The sequence below is a fragment of the Polyodon spathula genome, chromosome 19, assembly GCF_017654505.1.
Source record: "Polyodon spathula isolate WHYD16114869_AA chromosome 19, ASM1765450v1, whole genome shotgun sequence".
In the NCBI taxonomy this organism is placed as follows: domain Eukaryota; kingdom Metazoa; phylum Chordata; class Actinopteri; order Acipenseriformes; family Polyodontidae; genus Polyodon; species Polyodon spathula.
The window spans coordinates 17,709,887-17,729,837 of record NC_054552.1 but is presented as its reverse complement, the minus strand read 5'-3'; the positions used below and the strand labels follow the sequence as shown (position 1 = coordinate 17,729,837).

The window sequence follows — 19,951 nt, the reverse complement described above, 5'->3', positions numbered from 1 at the left end:
AATGCACATAGGGGTACAGTATTCAGGGGGGGGGAGGGTGTTCCATTTATGGGGGGGGGGTCTGATTGGGGGTGGGGGGGGGACTGGGGGGGGGCTGGGGGGGGGGGGGAAATGGGGGGGTGCAAAGGGGGGAGGGGGGGGGGGGGGAAGGGGGGGGGGGGGGGGGAGGGGGGGGGGAGGGGGGGGGGGGGGCGTGGGGGGAGGGGGGAGGGGGGGGGAGGGGGGGGGCGGGGGGACCCGCGCGACGCCATGGGGGGGGGGGGGGGGGGGGGGGGGACACATGAAAACGGCGGTGTTCCTCAGGGATATCTAACAGCCCCACTACCCACCCCCATCTCACCCACTAAACTCACAAGAGTAGGCTACATCTTGGAGGTAGCACCAAAATCAGTTGCAGATAGACATCGAAAAAACTCTCCCTAATTTCAAACCTCTAAATTTTAGCCTGTGTCGTTGCTTTATTTTTTTACTCTTTTTTCAATAAACACATTTAACACAACCTTTTTTATTTTTTTAACCTCATCCCGGGCCGGGGGGGGGGGGGGGGGGGGGGGGGGGGTGGGGAGGGGAGGGGCGTGGGGGGGGGGCGGGGGCGCGGGGGGGCGGGAGTAGAACATTATTCTGTTTTTGGCCATAGGTGTTGGCATACCGGTGGTGATCATTTCAAGAAGGGGACAACAAGTACATCATGCGCAGCTGCGGTGGGATTGGGGGGGAGGTGGGGGAGTTGGGGGGGAGGGGAGGGGGGGGGGGGGGGGGGGGGGGGGGGAGGGGGGGGGGGGGAAGGAGGGGGGGTGGGGGATTAGAGTGGGGAAGGAGAATCCGTGGGGGGGGTGGGGGGGTGAAGGGGGGGGGGGGGGGATGCATAGGTGCTTGTATTGTGTGGTGAAAAAAAACAAAACATAATGCACATAATGACACATGAAAACGGCGGTGTTCCTCAGGGATATCTAACATGGGTTTCGTGCTGACAATGTAACAGCAGATGTCAAACAAACCAAATGAACATACATTATTTAATTATTACAGATACAGTATTCAGTAGACGTTCTGTTCATTTATATCCTCTGATTGTCTTCCAAACATGTAGACCTGTCTATAACCGGATATGCCAGAATCGTGGCTTTGAAAACGGCTATGAAGCTGCTTGCAAAATTAAGAGGGATTACAGCTGGAGATGGCAAATCGGAAAAGCAGAAAACATTGGACAGCTATTTTTTAAATTGTGTTTGATTATTAAATGTAATTACAGTATCAACTGTTTACTTTTCTCTAAGGACAATTCGTAGTATAGTAGGCTACATTGTTGCAGAGTTATGGCAAATCAAATTATCATTTCAAGATATCTCAAATTGAATTCCAGTAATGATTTAGAGATATCTTTACATGATTTAGAGATATATTTAAATGAACGGTACATTGTTTAGAGAAATCTCGAAATAATTTAGAGATATCTGAAAAGTATTTAAAGATATCTCAAAAACATTTAGATATATCTTAAAATGATTTAAAGATATATAAAAATGCATTTTAGATGTCTCATTTAAAGTTGAATTTAAAGAGATGTATAAATTATTTTGAGATATCTCTAAATGTATTTTAATAATAATAAATTATTTAGAGATATCTTTAAATATTTGAAGATATCTTCAAATATTTAGAGATATCTGGAAATGATTTAGAGATATCTTTAAATATTTAGAGATATCTATAAATTAATTTGAGATATCTCTAAGTGATAATTTGGTTTGCCATACAGAGTAGCTTACCTTAGGCCTATTTTTATTATAGTTTACAATGTTTAATGTCTGTCTCAGTGATGTTCTCTTAAAACATATATTTCAGTGACATGCTTTCTAAAAGTACTGTGTATATAGGCTCTGTGGCAGAGCAAAGCTCTGCCCTTTTTAAATTGGCAGGGATGGGGTTAATTTCCCCTACCTGCCTAGGTTTATTATGTTCAGGTGGCTGGGGTTGATTAGTTGATTAGGTTAATTAACGATCAATCAGCACCCAGCCACCTGACATAAAAGGAGGCCTCTGCTTCTCATTTGAGAGGAGGGGAGCTGAGGAAGCAGGTTGGTGTTTGTGGGTGGGGGTTTTGTATTTGCGAAGGCATTGCCCAGCCTGGAAATCTTAATTTTGCAAGTTTTGTTTTTGTATTGCTTTATTTGTTTAAATCCCTTTATTTTGCCCTTGTGCGTGTTTATTTATAATAAAAGTATATTTGTTTGAACTGCAGTCTGTCTCTGGGCCTCCATCCAGTCACCAGTCTGCCACAGGCTCCATATAAATAAACTTGAAATTAACTTGAAACAGTGGCTTTCTGCTTATTAACAACTTTTGGCTGGGTACCAAGGAGTTGATAATAAGCAGCATCTACTGTAGTGGTACTATCATATGACACGATGGAACCCTCCATGTTTATATGTTCACTGTAGGCTCTTTACTGCTATCGCAACTAACATCTGTCTAGACATCAACAGGAAGATATCATTTTGGTCATGTCCACAAATATTCGATCAGATTCACTTGAATGAATTGCAATGTGAAAGCAAACGCATTCTGGTGCGATTACAGTTGTGAAGGTGAACTTTCTTGGAGAAAAAAATAGTTTATTTGATATTTTTCAGTGTGAAACCAAGAGAAGCAAAATTGCAACATTTTAGTTTGTTTGCAAGTGGTTTCTGAATCAAATCTTTAAAGGAACTAGGAATGAACGGGCTCTTATAGTGAATCAGGGGTTTAATTATGGGCAGCCAGCGAGGCAGATCACTAGCTTTTAAACCATTGATGGTAATGCTTGACACTGTTTGCAGTAAACTACGTACTCATCTTCGTCCGGTCACTACTTGCTATTTGATTGACCCCTGTATTATAGCAACATTTAGGTGTCCCTAGTACATAATAAAAAGGTACCTATACCTTATAAAAGTTTTCCATGTTAAATATGGAGTTTATCCAGTGGTTATTCTATACAGTTGCCATTGTTCACTAAGGTTTTAATATGTTTTACCGTACCTCGCTGTGATTTCACTATGCTTTATTACCCTTTGCTAAGCTTTTCAGTATGGGAGACTTTTACATGGGAGTATATATGGGTAGTACTGTTGTAAACCATACAACTGGTCTATATATGAAGACATTTTAAAATTATGTTTTTAGGTTATATATTGGTCTGGATCACTTAATTTGCTAAAAATTTGGTCACCATTTAAAGCGATTCTTAAGTCCTGAGGCAATGAATAAGGTTTACAATAAGTGGTAAAGTATTAGCATGTTAATACATTGTTCTATCACAATTCTACACCTTGCACAATGAAACAATAGTATACATTGTCTTACTTAATTTACCTTGAGAAACAGGAACAACCAGGGAATCCCATAGGGAAGAGTGTGTTTTATTGGGATTGGGATGTGTTTTCAAAAAGATTTATTGGAATGTGCTATAAATGCTGGCCATCCTTCAACCCTGTGTTCAGGATCTCTAGAGGCTGTTGTGTCTGAACTCCGCCTCATCAGAGGAGTGTAAGTACAGTGGCAATCAATAGAACTAGCTACATTAACAGGGCAAGATTATCTAGTTATGGATACCAAGCTATTTAGTAAACAATTGGTCCGAGTGCATCAAATAGCAATCATATTTCCTAAGTTGTTGGAGAAAGTACTTCATTTTCATATATAGGTCAGTTTTTAAATTTGCAGTTAATTAGAATGATCTAAACAGGAGCTTGTGACATTGCGCAAGGCCTGTGAAAGCGCAGTAAAAAGGAGCGTGAAGAACCAACTTTTATAAACAGCCATTCAGGTTTGTGAAGAACTTATTCACCAGCGGAAAGAATGGTATACTTACAGCAACTAAGTGTGTGATGTTCATCTGTCATCAAAAGAGAGACTGGAGGCCTTGATTAGTTCATAAATTAGCAAGTGTAACTGAGGAATTCTAGTGCACTTAGGTTCCGCTGGAAATGACACTGATGGATGGAGGTAGCACCTGCACTTAGAACTGATAGAAAGAGAGTAGCACAGGACCCGGTGGAAGATGCAAAGGCTGCCCTTCATATCAATGACGTCTAGAGCAAGTTCAACTGGGAAGGTCTTTGTCTCAGTTCAGCTCCCCTGAGAGGCACAAAACAGCTCCCGCCGAAAGGATGATGTTGGTAGTTATTAAAGTGCTAAAACAGGAGGAGAGGATGAGGTGTGTCAGGGCGGTGTCCCAGGCTAAGTAGGGTGAATGGATGAGACGGGAGGATGTGAAACAGTGTAAGGTTGGCTGGCGTGACCTGTGGACAATGGATCAGCTTCCTGACCAGGTCCACATATGATGTTCTTCCCTCACCGCAGAACCTGAATGTGTTCATCACCGGCTACCCTGAAGCACATTTTTACAGGATGGAAGGTGGCTCTGAGCCAGCATCACTTCACTTGGTGTCCTGTCTAGGTGCAGCAGGAACTCTCTCTCTCGTTCCTAGGCTATAATCCTCATAACGGGACATCCCATAACATGAACTCACTCTCTCTAGGCTGTAAGAACGTTGTCCAAACCCAGATGTTTCTATTTCATTATCCCGTTATTTCTGGTAAATGCATGGTTTAACAAAACATGCTATTCCTCACAAGAACCTGCAAAAAACCAAAACTGTATACTCTGTTCATTTAGTTTATATGTGTGCAAGCCAAGTGTTAGAGCCATTTCCCACATATTTAAACAGAGCGCCTAGTCTTGTGCTAGCAGATGACTCGAATGAGGCTAAAGAGTCTGCAGCACTTCCTCCCCTATGACAAGTGCATTTTTCCTTTCTGAAAATATTTCATGGAGTGAAGAACTTTGCGATCCATAATTCTCGTTACAGCACTCGAAGCAGCGGATCATTTCAGTTAATTTCTTGTAGTATAATGATGCATGTTAAAAGACTCAAAATGTATCCAGCAGTGTGAACAGGTTAAAACAGCAATTATCAGCGAAGGCTGTGTTCATGTCTCTTACACAATAAGGAGTTATCCTCAGCATGCCTGGCTCTCTCCCTCACCATCATCTCCACTCCCAATTGTTCCCTGTATCTTACTTTTATATCCAGTTAATCCTTTCTCTATGATCAAGGACTGTAGTAAGCTAGGAGCCCTCTTGCATTCATGACACCTCTGTCAATGCTTTTCTGGCAGCTGTTTCATGTTGCACTGTGTACAGCTGCTTCTATCTGTATTTCTTTTCTTTCTCTTTTAATTGCAATTTGATCAATTCTCAGAATATAGCAAGGACGACTTAATTTAACCAATGTCACACTAAGTGTATGCCAGTCCTGGTAGTTAGCACTTCAGACTTCTATTCAAATGAAGAACAATGGTCCCAAAATTCATAATTGTATTCCTCTTATTAGCCCTGGCAACATTATCCAAGGTCTTATGTTTCATCATTTGGTTCTTTGCTTGTGTTTTATGCTTTCATTTGGGATTTACAGATTAGCTGTGCTTTTTGAAAAGTTGCAGGTGCATCCTGGTAACTAATAATTTCCTGTATTGTTCTTCAAAATGACTTGATCGAGCTGCAAGATGACCACGAGCCCTACAGCACATATATCTGAATCAAGAACATGGATTTTAAAGCATTTGATAGTACCTGCAATCGCATAATTGTAAACAAATACATCTTCAGTCTCTAGTGCTGTTATGAAGTCTTGAAACAGGTACTTGAAAAGTCCAGACTAATAAGCCTCTTTGGTCAGGTTAAATTCTAAAGTAATTACCTTCATACCTTCTAATGAACACCAACATTGAAAATACATGACAATGAATGGTTTTGTTGTTGTCTCTTCTCTTTCTGCTAGTACAAACAAGTGGAACAGTACATGTCCTTCCACAAGCTGCCCGCAGACATGCGACAGAAGATCCACGATTTCTACGAGCACCGCTACCAGGGCAAGATGTTCGATGAAGATAGCATCCTGGGAGAGCTGAGCGACCCGCTAAGAGAGGTAAGACTATGCATACATTTCCAACACAGATATCTACCCTTGCCAAAAGCTGAATTCTGCCTCTGTTTTATAGTAGCTTAATGCACATAAACAATTCCACCCTCTGGATAGACTTACTCTTGTGCATAGAAATAACACACAGTGGTATATTACAAATATCCAGAGGGTCATTTATTATATTTTGGTCAAAAGTGGAGAGGGAGCAATGTATCTGTTGCACTGCATTTTGTTGTAAAGCTATTTAAATAGCTGATCAGAAATACAAAGCTCTAACAAGAAGCTGAATGAGTCGCTGTAAGCCTGCCAACCAATCAGAGCAAACTTGGAAGTGGCGTTAGTGTGCTTTCCTCAACCTAGAAGATCTCTTTTGTAAGGTAGTCCATGCTTAGTGTTTATCAGGGTCAAGTGGCACTGAAATTAATTGAATATTCATGCATATTCCTTTCTATACCAGTCAGGTACATAGGAACAGAGTCAGGTACTTATATTCTTCAGCCCACTAGTTAACCCAGGTTACTTCAGGTACATATAAGGCATGTCTACACTACACCCCGCACTCCTCATAGCTGAAAGATATTCACCAGAGTAAAATCCACAAACTCTGAATGTTACTTACATACAGTAACCAATTAGTAAAGGAGCATTCAAATCTCAAATTAAACAGAAACAAGCAGAAAATAATGCTGAAACAGACACAATGTTGATAAGGTGGGGAGGCTTGTCAATACGTTTCTTAAGTGCTTGTCCTTCCTGTGTTCACCCCTGTTGGTTGAGTTCTCTCAGAACACACTGTTTTTCTGGAAGTCTCCCCGGTGGAATCAATGGATGCCTGCTGGTGTTCAGTGTTCTGCTGCTCTGCTGTGCTGACTCGTGTTCAACTCCTTGTCAATTGGAGAATGTATTACACAGCTCACTTGTTTTGGTTTCATCCATTTGCTCTGTACAGTTTGCTCCAATAGCTGTTCTGATTACATTGTAAATGATTGCTTTTGTTCTTTTGAAATAATGTATAAAAACAGAAGACAGCAAGTTGATAGGTGATAGACAAAATATATAAAAACTGTATTTGAGTTGATTTTATTCATAACTATAATTAAATTAAATTACAAGCATTACTTAATGTCTTCAATTTGCTTGGTGTGAATTGTGTGTATTTGTTTCCATTCTTTCTGATTCATTTCCAAAGTTTTCTCATTTTCTATTTTAATTCATGAGTCTTCAACACAATGAGAAAGGCTTGACATTACAAAGTTTTTTAGTATGTATTGATTTTATTTTGTATTTTGTGATTATCTAGAAATGCACACAAAGTAATCACAATACTGTACAGATGCAAGAATATTTACTTACTTACTTAATACTCACCCACCTCAGAATCAGCAGTGCACCTACAGTTGGAATATTGGAATATTGGCAATGGATTACATGTTCAAAGTCATGGAATCACAGAAATTGTTTTTTTCTAAAAATAGCCCTTTTACTCAGAGCCACATTCTGAAAGCTCCTCCAAATTTCGTTAACTGGACAGGAGGTCCCCGATTCAAATCCTGGCTCACTCATTTACTCACTGCGTGACCCTGAGCAGGTCACTTAACCTCCTTGTGCTCTGTCTTTCGGGCGAGAAGCTGTTGTAAGTGACTGCAGCTGATGCATAGTTCACACACCATAGTCTCTTTAAGTCGCCTTGGATAAAGTTGTCCGCTAAATAAACAAACAAATATAAAATAATAAACATGAGGCCCTGGTCCAGGTATTAAAGGGTAACCCTGTCCTATGCACACAAGAGCACTGCTTTCAACACCTCTGCCTCTTCTCTCTTTGAAGGAGATCATCAACTTTAACTGTCGGAAGCTAGTGGCGTCGATGCCTTTGTTTGCCAACGCAGACCCCAACTTCGTAACCTCCATGCTGACCAAGCTGCACTTCGAGGTGTTCCAGCCCACAGACTACATTGTGCGTGAGGGCACTGTGGGCAAGAAGATGTACTTCATCCAGCACGGCGTGGTCAGCGTCCTCACCCGGGGCAACAAGGAGACCAAGCTGTCTGACGGCTCATACTTCGGGGGTGAGAGCTGCAGACACTTGCTTACAGTTCAGTAGCAGGCCAGTCCAGGTTAAACTAACAGATACAGCCTAGCTACAAGAGCCAAATGCTTCAGATTTAATATGCATGGTTGTTTTTAATGCACGATTACCTTCTTGATGTTTGCAATCATTTTGATTGGTTCTTATTGTTAGGACTCAAATACAGTGCTTTTATTTTGTGACAGGTCTCTGTTAAGGAACTTTCCTCTGAGTTCAGGAGCTGCTCTTCAGTTCTAGTTGCCTGATGTAGATATATGTGGCCTACGCTAGATCAGTCAAATTGTTTTCAGAGAAGTAAGCGTACAAGTTTCCATTCGTGGTGCAGTCACTTACTGCTATAAAGACACTTTGGCTGATCTGATCGACTTTACTTAAATGTCTATGGAAGGCAACTAGAAATAAAGACAGCACACAGCAATGAACCTCTCCGAATAATTGCAGATATCAGCACAATGTAAGACGACAGTAGCAGTTTGTAGACCAGTATAAAAGTGTCATGACAATCACATTTTATTTTATTCGCACATGTGCAGGTTTGAAAACATGTTATATCATTCAAATAAAAATCCTATACTACAGCAGGTTTAAGAAAGCTCTCAGTTTACAATGTTATAATTCTAGCATTGGTGACCTGAGTCAAAGTGCCCGCCCCTGTGTTTATTTTGTGTTGTCTGTTGTGTGTTAATGTTGGTGTGTAGTCATTGGTACACGGGATATAAACGGGTCTGTGTAACACGAGTGTTTAAAATGTATATTTGATTTAGGCACGAGGATTGCACATGTAATAATATGTGAGCATGGGGAATTGCACTTTATTAATTCACGTGCAGTTGTATCGCAACTCCAATTGAATGATTGATTAGCAATCAAGTCTTGGTACAGCTGCATAAAAGCAGCATGTTTTCACTCACCCGGGGTTGTGTGTTCGATGAGTGGAAAACAGCATTGGAGACTGAGGTAATAATAATAACAGTAGTTTAAAAATATCAGCTCACTGTGTTTGTTTAGTGTTAGTCCGTTTTGTTTGTGTCTTTAATTTGGCGAATGTGCCCTGTCCTGTGTTTTTGTTTGTCTTGCAAACTTTTTATTTTCTGTCTGTCTGTGCACTATTAAATGCTGAGCGAGACTATTCGCTTAGCTCCACCAAACTCCACCTCTCTTTATTTATTTCATGGTTCCTGTTTCTGGTCTGACGTCCCCCACTCCAGCCATCTTTCTGACACGGCCACATTAATATTACTGTTTGAAGTTGTGATGAAACTGCAAGTAACAGCATTCTTTGTATTTATTTGAAGAACTTCTAAATTCCCTGCTGAAATATTCTGTACATTTGGAGTTGTGATATAGGCAGCAGTGTCGTCACATTGTAACTAATTGTGTCCCTACACGTACGTATTCGTACGAACAGCTTAATTTAATTATATATTATATATACCTATATATATATATATATATATATATATATATATATATATATATATATATATATATATATGTTATTTTGTTTTTAGTTTTTGTGTAAATGTCTATGAAAGAAAGATGGATAATGTTTTTTTGTTTGTTTTGTTTGAGGAATGAGATATCCACAAAAACTGCCTCTCAAGCTGCTTCTCTTTACCATGTATTAAGACAGGATCAATTTACAAATGCTTGTTTACTCTTCTATGCACTCTAGGGGACGGGACTGCTTTTGTTTCTGTTCGTTCTATTATTGCAAGAGGTCATTTTTGGCAGAAATACAAGTAGACGCAGCCAATCCCATTGATCAAAGAGACAGGAAATCAGCACCGCACAGAACGTCAATCATATTTGTATAGCCATTGTATGTTCATGATCTCAGCATCAGTGTGCTAACAAAAAATTGCTTTAAACATTGCAATAAATCAAAGTCAAGGGAAGTTGGAATGGATATCGAGTCTGTGAAGACATTTTCCATTTATTACTGTACAAATCGACGAGTTGAGGTGTGTGTTACATGATCAAGTCAAAGAGGATTTCCTAGGCTTTGATGATGTGAGCAGTAACAGAACAGCAGTGCCGTTATCAGAGTATGTGTTAATGAAATTAGAAAATTACAACTGTGTTCGGTAGCTGTGAGCATGTGAGGTAGATGGAGCCGCTGTCATGGCGTCCGAACTGAATGGATTGCAGGCAGAAAAAGTGCCAGAAGCAGCATTCATTGCTATGCCCATAAATTAAATCTTGTGCTTTTCCAGTTAGCAAACCTTATTACAGAATGCAAGATATTTTTGAAAATGTAGAGGGGTTGGCTGCATTTTTTAATGAATCCACAAAGCGCACCAGCCTTCCCGACAAGGGAAACAACATATGCCATGGGCTTTCCAATAATGTGGCCTGACAGTAATGCCTACCCAGACATTTCATCCACCCCACGTGATAGGATTTGCATGAGGTCGTATAGATGATGAAAACAGGAAAGCAATCAATTTCAGATGCTGGTGAAGCTTAACATGCATTTGCACTCCATGCAGAGCTCTTTGCATTAGCACTCCGTGTAGAACTATTCTGTGCACTAGCATTCCATGCAGAGCTCTTCTGTGCACTAGCATTCCATGCAGAGCTCTTCTGTGTATGAGTATTCCATGCAGAGCTCTTCTGTGCACTAGCATTCCATGCAGAGCTCTTCTGTGCACTAGCATTCCATGCAGAGCTCTTCTGTGCACTAGCATTCCATGCAGAGCTCTTCTGTGTATGAGCATTCCATGCAGAGCTCTTCTGTGCACTAGCATTCCATGCAGAGCTCTTCTGTGCACTAGCATTCCATGCAGAGCTCTTTGTTGATTTACAGGCGAGAACAATCGCACTTGGTTGGCAGGATGAAGCTCAGACCATTTCATTTCAAAAGCTCCTTATTTGAGGCGTCCCGTTGCATTTATTTCAATTTCCATTCTTTGTAGGTCTGTAGAAATATGTTTGGCAACATGTAAATGTTTATGCTAATATATTTGAAATGTCATAATTTGCATAATTTGCTTTTAATTCTTAAAGGCCGCTTGATCTTGTCAGAGACTTTTAAGAGATTTTTTTTTAATTTTATTTTCAGAAACGGTTTTACCCTGGATGTGTATCCTAAACCTAAATTAAAAATTAGAGCTATCAGTATTGTAACATTCATCCACTACGTCTACATGTAAAATATAGTGTGGGACATGTACTGACAAGCCCCTTCACGCTTAGCTTGGGATTCTCTTACAGAGTAAAAAGCCTCAAATTACATGTTTGTAACCATTCTGAGTGGTTCTAATTGTGACTATTAAAACACCTCTTCACTTGTAGTTGCCAAGCACTGACATATATACATAGACTGGATCAAAGACAGCGCCACCTAGTGAACACTGCCTGCTGAGCGGTTTCTTTTGGTATTGCTGAGATCAGAAGTTGCTCTCTAGATGGCACTGGCACCTACTAACATAAAGACACTTTGGCAAATCTAGCTGTTATCTTCATGGCTGCTAGAACTAAAGAGCAATTTTTGAACTCAGGGCAAATCACCATAAACGCAGACATAGGGTAGTGATTAATTACAATAAGAACCTGTGGCAAAGTGGCTGCTAATTATGAACAGTTATGAAATGATGCAGTGCAGGAATAAAAGAGACAGATTGGTAATCCAGTATGAAAAAGGTATTTTTATTTTCTTTATAATCCTGGTCTGGTGACCAAATAATAAGATATGTTTATTCCGGCGATGTGTAAAACACAGAGAACAGTGACAGGGATTGCAGCCCTAAACAATAAACACAGGTATCTCTCCCACAATATACAATCATGGTCACCAGTACTTGGTGTGAGCTGTAGTGCTCGTGGTGGGTGATACAGTTTAAAGAGTGACAATAGTGTAGTGCTGTTCCGAGTTCAATGCTTGCCCTTTGCAACAGCTCCGGAACGTGTTAGCCATCTACGAACACACAAGTAACAATTATAGACAAGACAAACAAACAAACACTCACAATATTATACTATTTACTGCACGGGTCCTTCCGGTTCTATTTCTTAACCAAAGTGAAGGAACAGATTACCCCTTATATGCGTGTATGCATTTCCCCTTGGTAAATGATTGCAGCTGCTTTTACACTCTGCAGCTGCTACATCTTTTCCCTTCCTGGCCAATACATTCTTGCAATGGAGTCTCACCTTCATCCAGACTAACTGACTTCCGGACCCGGGGAAAGAACTGTCAGGCCAGCCCATTAAAAGAACTCTGTTCTCGCTGCTTAGCACCCTCACAAGTCAGGAGGGAGATTTACAACCAAGATTCATTATATTTCTGTCACAGAACCCCTCAGAATTATTGAACTCATCATCATATATATATATATATATATATATATATATATATATATATATATATATATATATATATATATATATATTATATATCTCTGAAAATGCAATTTGAAACTGTACTAAAGTGGTTCTCTAAGCACATGTACAAATGTAAATGTGATATATGTACAATGCAGTGCACAGGCGCTCATAATATGTCAGTGCCTCCGTATATCCTCACATTCTGATATGCTCAGTTAAGTGTGTTAAACACTGTCGTTATCAAGTTTCCATTGGATAAACGTTTCTCTAGTATATAAAATATGGACAGTGTTTATTGAACCCCTCTGTGACTCTGCCTGCACTGCACCACAGCTCCAGTTTCACTCTAAATCCCTTGGTTCTCAATGTGCCTTCACTCCTATAATTCTGAGCTCTTAGCTATTCTGCACACTCCTCTGGGCTAACACGTTTCAGCCGTGGGGACCTGCGGACTGAACACAAGTTAGTCATTCATGAAATTAATTTTTGTAGCTGTCAGAAATAGTAGAACGAGTCCTTCATATTTAACATTCATTATTCAAAAACAAGAAAAAAATATATACCTCAGTCACTTATTCTTGATATAAAAAAGGAGTGGGTATAAGTGATAATGAATGTGCTGTAAACTTGCATCAGTACTACAAACTTCCTGCTTTGTTGCTTTCATTCCGTTTTTACAGTGCTTGAATTCTTTATATCTGGATTGTGTTAAATCTGTACTCCTAAGTGAGCCAGGGGATTTCAAATTTTAGCACCTAAGATCATTTTTTTCTGAAAAAGAAAAGAAGACACGCTAGGTGTATACCTTATATCCCACGGCTACAACTGGTGTTGAGAAAGCAATGCTAGCTGACAGAAATACAGAGCCCCCTGCACACAGAGCCGTGGTGAGGGAGACAGGCATAGACTGGTCCCCCCCAGGTTGCCAGCATTCAGAGCTGATACACTGTGGGCTGCAGATAGGAAAGATAGCGCTGAAGAACCCCGCAAGATGGAATACACTCATACATTTTTTTTAAATAGTTTTATACATTTTACAGAAGTTTCTTACCCAATGAGTCTAAAAACAAACCTGTTCTTACTAGTCTTACTTGTCTTTTAGAAACCTAGAGAAATGTTTTGTAATTTCTGAATGAGCTGCATTAACTGTTTACTGTTTAATTTTTTTTTTCTTATCCCAATATGAAATTGAATACACTCTGTATGTACAAGGATGCGGACAGCATGCCTTTTGAAATGGGCCAAGGAAACACAACGGCCTTGAACCTAAATCACCTGTGAATGTATTTTCCATTGCAATCCAACACCAGTGTAATAACCACAATCTCCAGATTTATAGAAATTGTTCCTGTTGAAATATTTGTTTAAGTTTCTTCTGACAGGATTGTGTCCAAATTGGAGCATCAGTTCAACACTGAGGCGGAACGTCTATTTCAGTTTTGTTCCAAAAGAAAAATGAACCAAGTTTGTACCGAACCCTGTGACTTTATGAAAGTGTGTCTATATTCAATTCTTGTGAGAAGGTTGAAAATGGAGGTATTCAAAGCTCAACGGTTTCCCACAATCCTAAATGACCTTGTTTACTTGTGCCTCCTGCATGGTATTGTTGTATTTGGATGATAATGTACCATGTCTGTTTTCTGTGCAGAGATCTGCTTGCTGACCCGGGGCCGGAGGACAGCCAGTGTCCGGGCCGACACGTACTGCCGGCTCTACTCGCTCTCCGTGGACAACTTCAACGAGGTGCTGGAGGAGTACCCCATGATGAGAAGAGCCTTCGAGACCGTGGCCCTGGACCGGCTCGACCGCATCGGTGAGAACAGAGCACAGACATAATACACACCATACCACTGTGCTTACACTGCTAACACAGCACACACACACAATACACACCATACCACTGTCTTACACTGCTAACACAGCACACACACACACAATACACACCATACCACTGTGCTTACACTGCTAACACAGCACACACACACACAATACACACCATACCACTGTGCTTACACTGCTAACACACAATACACACTATACCACTGTGCTTACACTGCTAACACACAATACACACTATACCACTGTGCTTACAGTGCTAACACAGCACATACACAATACACACCATAGATAGAAGTCTGGTTAGGGGGCCAGACAAGACGGCTAGTGGATGAATAACATCAGTCGAAGGCCCAACAGCAGCAGCTTGTTACTGTTATTTGAGTGTACAGGGTAAAGCAGGTTCCCATTAGAATAACACATTATATTATATCACACATCGGATAAGGTTCCCAGTTCCAGAGCTATGGGTTGACCCGCTCTCTGCCAGACTGCATGCAGTCATTCAGGGTAGGACTGAATTACATAAACACTCTTAAAGGGCCCTCATCCTGCTACCACAGAATCATTACAACTTCACTTCAGATGTCATTTCACCCTAGCAGTGTCTTGAGGGAAGCTCAAAGCATCTTACTGTCTGCAAAGCATGACAGTCATTAGAGGAAGCAAGTGGTTGGTTGCTGACAGGTAAAGAAGGCTCTGAAGAAGTGGGGACAATTTCATTACAGATTTATCAGTAAATAAAATTTAGATTTCAGATCAGATTTATCAGTAAATAAAATTTGGATTTCAGATTTATCAGTAAATATATTCAGTTACATTTGATTGTGTTTACCCCTTGTACCCTGCTTATGAAAATCTCACTGGCCTAATTTTGTTCTTATATTTTAAATAATTATTTAAGCCATAGAGTTTATTTTGCATGAGTTTTTACCCTTATTGTAATATAATGGGGGGAAAAGAATTGGGCCTGTGGAAGATGTTGATTGAAGTGCTGATAGTGGTGATCACAGTACCACAGCATCACAGCATCACAGCAACACCTTCTTGTATCTGTTAAACTTGGTCCTGTAACTGCATTACAAAATTCTCAATACTTATTGAATATCGTATACAAAATCACAAATCACCAATTTTGTATATTAAAAATGACGAAAACAATAATTGTAGCCACAGATTAAACAGCAAAACAAGGCTTCCTTGGGATTTTAACATGTTCCGGGTCCAGACTGGTGAGAGAGTGTACCAGCACTGTACTGAAATATCTGTAAATAAGACACATTTTCACAAAGAACAACAGGACATCCTCCTCCTGAGGACATTCCCACTGTTGGAGAGAGCTGCCCCTCTGCTCTGTGTGTAAATTCTCACATTGCTGGAGAGAGCTGCCCCTCTGCTCTGTGTGTAAATCCTCACACTGTTGGAGAGAGCAGCCCCTCTGCTCTGTGTGTAAATCCTCACATTGCTGGAGAGAGCAGCCCCTCTGCTCTGTGTGTAAATCCTCACATTGCTGGAGAGAGCTGCCCCTCTGCTCTCTGTGTAAATCCTCACATTGCTGGAGAGAGCTGCCCCTCTGATCTGTGTGAAAATTCTTTCCGCAGCTGTGTTCTCTGCTCCCGGAGATATGAACCGTTTAGAACTCAATTTCATTAAATAGTCTTTCAAGGGCCATTCCACAACAACTAACTAATTACTCCTTTATGAGGCCAAAGGTGACTCTAATCTCCCCCCTGAGTGAGGTACGGGGTAGTATCAGCACTCACATACCTGAACTCTGACTTCTCTCACAAAACCATTTGGCTGTAATACAGCAGCTTTAGCAAAGAGGGCCGTGTGCTAAACCGCTCCCTTGGTGTCTTGATATGAACTCAGCTTTAACACCTTTTACTCCCTCTGCCACCTGTAACAACAGCCTACATTAATTGAGGGCTTTGAATCAAACATGTGCAACTCCTAAAGGCAGCCAGCATGTGTACTGTAGCTGTTGGCTGTCTCAATGGTGGAACTGATAGCATTTCTACATCCAAGATTACCATGTTACTCCGTGTTCACCTGGGCAGTTTGGGACAGTGCAGGCTTTTCAACTCACATCCCAATGCATTCAGGTTCACTTTAGCTGTCTCAGGTACCTTTCACAGCAGGACTACATTTACCAGAATACATTGGGGTGTGAGTTGAAAAGCCTGAACTGTCTCAAACTGTCCTGGACATGGAGTTATATGGTAACGTTATCTGCATCACAGTATTATGAAGAGATATTATTTGTGCAAGGAAAGTTTACAAAATAAATGTCTGTGGAAGTGTAGCGTTGCTGTTGGGAATAGCAGAAGTACAACAATGGAGATTCAGTTCAGCACCTGACTGAACCCTTTTATTTTCAAAAACAAATCACAGGAGCACAAGCATCTTCTGCTCTTGAGCTCTGAGCTGCATTGAGGAGCCGTCTCACTGCACTGAGGTGCTGTCTCTCTGCACTGAGGGGCCGTCTCGCTGCACTGAAAAGCTGTCTCACTGCACTTAGGGGCCATCTCGCTGCACTGAGGGACCGTCTCACTATTACTGAGGGGCGGTCTCGCTGCACTGAGAGGTCGTCTCACTGCACTGAGGGGCCGTCTCGCTGCACTGAGGGGCAGTCTCACTGCACTGAGGGGCCATCTCACTGCACTGAGGGACCATCTCACTATTACTGAGGGGTCATCTCGTTGCACTGAGGGGCTATCTCACTATTACTGAGGGGCCATCTCGCTGCACTGAGGGGCCATCTCGCTGCACTGAGGGGCTGTCTCTCTGCACTGAGGGGCCGTCTCGCTGCACTGAGGGGCCGTCTCACTGCACTGAGGGGCCGTCTCACTGCACTGAGGGACCATCTCACTATTACTGAGGGGCGGTCTCGCTGCACTGAGAGGTCGTCTCGCTGCACTGAGGGGCCGTCTCGCTGCACTGAGGGGCAGTCTCACTGCACTGAGGGGCCATCTCACTGCATTGAGGGACCATCTCTATTACTGAGGGGTCATCTCGCTGCACTGAGGGGCCATCTCGCTGCACTGAGGGGCCATCTTGCTACACTGAGGGGCGGTCTCACTGCACTGAGGGGCCATCTCGCTGCACTGAGGGGCGGTCTCACTGCACTGAGGGGCCACACTGAGGGGCGGTCTCACTGCACTGAGGGGCCATCTTGCTGCACTGAGGGACCGTCTCACTATTACTGAGGGGTCATCTCGCTGCACTGAGGGGCCGTCTCTTTGCACTGAAGAGCTGTCTCTCTGCACTGTGGGGCCGTCTCGCTGCACTGAAGAGCTGTCTCGCGGCTCCTCCTTTATAGGCAATTCATTATCCAATTTAGCTTGACCACATTCTCACAGGCTTTATTCAATCAGGTCCAGCCATTGGATTTTTCAGGCGCTCATATATCTCTTGTGTTTGCCCTGACAGGAAAGGAGAACTCAATTTTGCTTCACAAGGTCCAACATGATCTGAACTCCGGTGTCTTCAACTACCAAGAGAAAGAAATAATCCAGCAGATTATACAGCATGACCATGAGATGGCTCACTACACACACCTTCTGCAGAACCCTGCTCCTCCCGTTTCCACCTCGATGCCGGTCATCTGGGCTCCGCTTATTCAAGCGCCCTTGCAGGCTGCCGCCGCCACCACCTCAGTGGCCATCGCCCTGACAGACCACCCCCGGCTGCCAGGAGCACTGGTACACCAGCCTATGTCTGCGCTGGGGTCTTTGGGACAGCAGTCGCCTCGGAAGTTAAAGAGGTTTCACTCCTTGGTGCCCACCACTGAACACTCTGCAGCTAGCTCTCCCTCCAGCGCTCCATCCCAGCTTCAGACACCAGGAGCGGACAGCTCTTTTCAGGCTTATTTCCAGGCTCACCAGCCTCCAGTGGCCTCTGATAGTTTGAGCCAGTTTAATCATCCCTCAGATTCTACCAGCTTGAGCCAGCTCCATCACCCTTCCATGGGTTCACCATCCCCCCACCCCAACAGTGGTTCCTCCATATTCACCTTCAACCAGTTACAGCAGTCCACCTCTGTATCCCCTCACTCAAGCCTGACTGGGCTTCATCAGCACTCTAGCAACACCCCACCTTTAGGATTGGGGATCTTCCAGCAGAGAGCTTCCGGTTCTCCTGCCGCTGCCAGTTTCAGCTCCTTACCCTCTAGCTCCCCTGGTTCCCTGCTTGACCAGCTCCCACCACCATCTAGGCCTCCTCAGGTAAGATCCCTCCAGCAATTTGAAGGAGGAGGCAGGACTTCTTCAAGTGGTTTGAACTTGTTCCAGACTCTTCCGTCCGGCTCGCCCTCTTCCAGTCAGAGGCAGCTGACACAAGTAGGTCTGGGTTCTTCTTCTTCACTGCTGCAGCACGGCTTGGCAGGACTGCACTCAGGGTCCATAGCTCAGCTCCAGCAGGAGAGGTCAGCCCTTTCCTCCTTAGCGCATGGCTCTGGCACTGCTTCCCCATGCTTCACGCCTCTGGCCCCCAGCCCCACCATGCAAAACCCAGTAGCTGGGAGAACTTTCCAGTTCAGTGGCCCATCTAGCATATCTGGTTCCCACAGCTCCCTGCTCATGACACAGACCTCGAGTCCCGTTCAACCCATCAGCCAACCCAGAGGCACCCAGCCTTCCTCAGTAGGACGCTTCTCCCAGGACATCAAACTGATCTCTGCCTCCCAGTCCTCTCTGCCACAGGAGGGAGCTCAGGCCATGAGCCAGGGCTTGACACACTCCTCCAGGGAGTCCATCTCCAGTTTCACCCCCTACTCCACACATAGCCTCCTGGGCAAACCCTGTAGCTCCATCCCTCGCCAAATGACTCTTCCCAGGCAGACGTCCTCAGGATCCGTACCTCAGACACACATTACCAGGGCTTCCCCGCCAATCGCTGTTCCACCAAGGAAGGATCCCACAGTGTTCCCATCTGAACTCGAGCCAGTGCTCTCCAAATTACCCTCCAATTTGTGAGGTTTATTCAAACTCGTCCTCACCACCTCTCGTAAAAAAAAAAAAAAAAAAAAAAAAAAAACTTCCCATGTGATTCAGTTTCCTATAGACTTCACTGTGTTCTGTTTATTTATTTCTTTTCTTCCAGTATAACTGTGATTTAAAGTTAACCAGGTGACTTAGAACTCTAGTTTTGTTTATTTCTTTTCAGCTTGTGATTATAAACTATTTTATAATTGGTGTTGTAAAGATACAGTATGGCAAATAATACAGAATGAAAATAAGAGGAAGAAAACTGTGATGCAAGGGTGTGTACAAGAGCATATGTGTGTGTGTGTATATATATATATATATATATATATATATATATATATATATATATATATATATATATATATATATATATATATAGCCAAGTAACTGTAGATCTACATACATTATTCTTGTTTCCATCTCTGTAAAGGACTGGGATTACTGTACACTATCTCCAACGGGATGACGTATATACTTCAAAACAATTCCCCCTTTATTACATGACATGTGGCTTTGGACCACTACACATCGATCTCCTTCCATTTGTAGGAAGGTTTTAAAAAGGGCGGTTTACCTAAGGTTAATTATCAGAAGGATACATGTGGAAAAGAGAAGTTTAGTCTCTGCCCCCCCCCCCCCCCCCCCCCCTCTCTCTCTCTCTCCCTCTCTCTCTCTCTCTCCCTCTCTCTCTCTCTGTCTGGATTGTTGTTCATGACATCTGTGTTCAAGAAACCTCTAGCT

The 19,951-nt window shown here is 42.5% G+C and overlaps 1 protein-coding gene across 1 annotated transcript in view; it reads left to right on the top strand.

The window, feature by feature from the left end:
• Positions 1–19,490, top strand: part of LOC121294451 (potassium/sodium hyperpolarization-activated cyclic nucleotide-gated channel 4-like) — a 34,689-nt gene extending 15,199 nt beyond the window's left edge. Inside the window, exons 3-6 of the mRNA XM_041218140.1 lie at positions 5,826–5,972; positions 7,797–8,037; positions 14,035–14,199; positions 17,655–19,490. Coding sequence (XP_041074074.1) covers positions 5,826–5,972; positions 7,797–8,037; positions 14,035–14,199; positions 17,655–19,198 — 2,097 coding nt within the window. The 3' untranslated portion in view covers positions 19,199–19,490. The remainder of the gene's footprint in view (positions 1–5,825; positions 5,973–7,796; positions 8,038–14,034; positions 14,200–17,654) is intronic.
• Positions 19,491–19,951: the final 461 nt, after the last annotated feature.